The sequence below is a fragment of the Molossus molossus genome, unplaced genomic scaffold (genome assembly GCF_014108415.1).
Source record: "Molossus molossus isolate mMolMol1 unplaced genomic scaffold, mMolMol1.p scaffold_m16_p_14, whole genome shotgun sequence".
In the NCBI taxonomy this organism is placed as follows: Eukaryota; Metazoa; Chordata; class Mammalia; order Chiroptera; family Molossidae; genus Molossus; species Molossus molossus.
Genome location: NW_023425349.1, coordinates 44,124,421 through 44,127,514, shown reverse-complemented (window position 1 = coordinate 44,127,514; position 3,094 = coordinate 44,124,421). Strand labels below are relative to the sequence as shown.

At 44.3% G+C, this 3,094-nt stretch overlaps 1 protein-coding gene across 1 annotated transcript; it reads right to left on the bottom strand.

Moving 5' to 3' along the window:
- Positions 1 to 274: 274 nt before the first annotated feature.
- On the bottom strand, positions 275 to 2,497 carry LOC118629832 (polyadenylate-binding protein 1-like). The gene has a single exon (XM_036261484.1). It carries the CDS (start codon positions 2,460 to 2,462, stop codon positions 552 to 554), a length of 1,911 nt encoding a protein of 636 aa, XP_036117377.1. The 5' UTR covers positions 2,463 to 2,497; the 3' UTR covers positions 275 to 551.
- Between the last annotated feature and the right edge of the window lie 597 nt (positions 2,498 to 3,094).

Sequence of the window (3,094 nt, the reverse complement as noted above, 5' to 3'; positions counted from 1 at the left end):
GATTGTATTGAATCTATAGATTGCTTTGGGTAGTATGAACATTTTAATATGTTAATTCTTCCAATGAACAAGGTATATGTTTCCACTTTTTTTTTTTTTTTTTTTTTTTTTTTTTGTTTAAGGAATTTTTATTAAAGCAAGAATTTTATAATCCAAATTATGTTTCCTTGCTCGGTTATCAATTCTGTTATTTAAAACAGAAGTGACATTTACAAAATTAAAGAAAGGAATGCTTTAAATTTTTGTACTTTGCTGAAAATTCTTTTTCCCAGGGTCTATAAAACATTAATTTGTTTTTATATTTTACTATTTTTTTTTTGTTTTTTTCTTTTTGTTTTTTTTTGTTTTTTAAATCAATAAGTAATCTAGGTCTAGCATTACGTTTGCTAGACCTGGCATTTGCTCGGTACATAAGGTCCAAAGTTTCCTTTCCTTTTTTTATTTATTTTATATTTTGCAATGTTTTTTTTCCCATAATATTTAAGTTTTTCGATGTTTAGGTATTTTTCTTCGGTGAAGCACGAGTTTCTTTTCGTGGTCCCTGATCAATTTTAAACAGCTGGAACACCAGTGGCACTGTTAACTGCTTTCTGGGCAGCCTCTTTAGCTTGGTGGGCTTGTAGTACAGCTACAGCTTCATCAACTTTAGAACGGAGAGACTCTGGAGACTCAAGCATATGAAGAAGTTCTGAATTATCAATCTCCAACAACATGCCAGTGATTTTACCAGCAAGAGTAGGGTGCATGGCTTGAATTAGAGGAAACAGCCGTTCACCCAACATTTGCTTTTGCTCTTGAGGAGGGGCAGATGCCAACATGGAAGCAGTCAAAGGCTCCTGACCTTGTACATGAACAGCAGGCTGCTGCATGGTAACTTGTGGCTGTGCATTAAGATGTTGTTGAGGATTGCGAACTCCCGCAGCGTATTTATACTGTGGAACGGTGCGGACAGCAGGAGTAGCTGCAGCAGCAGCTGCTGCAGGACGTGGACCCATTGTTTGTGTTGATGTGTTAGCAACACGCTGTGTTGACATGACTCGTGGAACCTGTGAAGAAGCTGGTCTCATAGTACTAAATGGTGGTCTAGGAGCAGCTGGGCGGATAGCACCGGGCATATTTTGGAATGGATGAGGTCTGGCACCCTGAGCAGTCCAGCGAGGACTTGGTCTTAGTTGAGCAATTTGGCTAGGAGGATAGTATGCAGCACGGTTCTGAGTCTGTGGGATAGCTGCCATGAAGTAACCTGAAGGAGGTGCTGGCTGATAGTGGTTGATTACAGGGTTGGGCACAGCTCTCACGCTTGCCATTCTCTGCATATACTGGTTAGTGAGGTGAGCCTGGCGCTCTTCTTTGCGCTGAGCTAAAGCTACATAGAGTGGCTTGGTAGCCACAATTCTACCATTCATTTCTGTAACTGCTTTAGTGGCTTCTTCTGGGGAGGAGAAACATACAAAACCAAACCCTTTGCTGCGACCACCCTCCATCATAACCTTTGCACTAGTGATTGTACCAAATGGAGAAAACTCTTTCCGAAGACGTTCATCATCAATACCATCATCAAGATTTTTCACATAAAGGTTAACGCCCTGGTATCTGGTGATCCTGTCTTGCTTCATCTGTTCAAATTTGCGCTTAAGTTCCGTCTGCCGTTCCACTTTTTTCTGAGCTCGGCCAACGTAAATTTGTTTTCCATTAAGCTCCTTTCCATTCATCTCATCCACAGCTTTCTGTGCATCTTCATGCCTTTCGAAGCTTACAAATCCAAAACCTTTGGATTTTCCACTTTCATCGGTCATTACTTTCACACTTAAGGCAGGTCCAAACTTGCCAAAGAGATCCTTAAGGCGCTCATCATCCATATCTTCTCCGAAATTTTTGATGTAAACGTTGGTGAACTCTTTTGCCCTAGCTCCAAGTTCTGCTTCTCGTTCTTTACGAGACTTAAATCGCCCAACAAATACTTTGCGATCATTTAGAAGCATTCCATTCATTTTTTCAATGGCTCTTTCAGCTGCTTCCTGTGTCTCAAAATGTACAAATCCATAACCCTTGGAACCATTTTCATCACAAACCACCTTACATGAAAGGATGTTACCAAAAGCAGAAAATGTATCATACAGTGCTTTATTATCAATGGATTTGTCCAAATTTTTAATGAATATGTTGCCCACTCCACTTTTGCGAAGTGATGGATCACGCTGAGACCACATGATGCGAACTGGCTTGCCCTTTATAACATCAAAATTCATGGTGTCCAAAGCACGCTCCGCGTCTGCTGGCTGCTGGAAGTTCACATACGCGTAGCCCAAGGAGCGGCGGGTGATCATGTCCCTACAGACCCGGATGGAGAGGATGGGCCCGGCCGGGCTGAACTTCTCGTAGAGCATCGCCTCGGTCACGTCGGGGTGTAGATCCCCCACGTACAGCGAGGCCATAGGGTAGCTGGGGGCGCTGGGGTTCATCTCGGCACGGCTGCCCGCAGGGCCACAGGCCGCGACCTTTCCGTGAGAGGAGGAGAGCGAGTGCTGGGGCCGGGGGCTGGAGCCGGGGGGAGGGGAGCGGGGGCAAGCGCAGAGGGACAAAAATCAACCGGAATCGAAAACTACTCAACAGCCGCAGAACGGGGTCGATCCCCTGCCGCTGGCCGCTGGCTGCCGGCTGGGGAGCGAGGGTGACGGTGTCGGGTCCGGGCAGCGAGAAGGCCTCGGTCTCTTGGTTCCTTCTTGGAGCTGCTGCGGGGCCGCGGGCGGGTCGGTCTCGGCTGCTTCACCGGGTTATTTTATAAAAAGGAAGAAAAAAAATAAAAGTCTCCGGCGGGGGAGACGCGGACTTTTTGTTATTTTTTTTGGGTTTTTTAAAAGATTTTTTTATATTTTTTTTGGGTTTTTTAAATAATAAATGTGTGTTCCGAGCCCGGAGCACACACTCCGCACTCTCAGCACTAACCGCCGGGGAGAAGGGCTGTTTCCACTTTTTTATATCTTCCTCTATTTCTTTTTTCAATGTCCTGTAGTTTTCTGTGAACAAGTACTTTACTTCTTTGGTTAAGTTTTTCCCTAGGTATCTTAATTTTTTTGTTGCAATGGCAAATGAG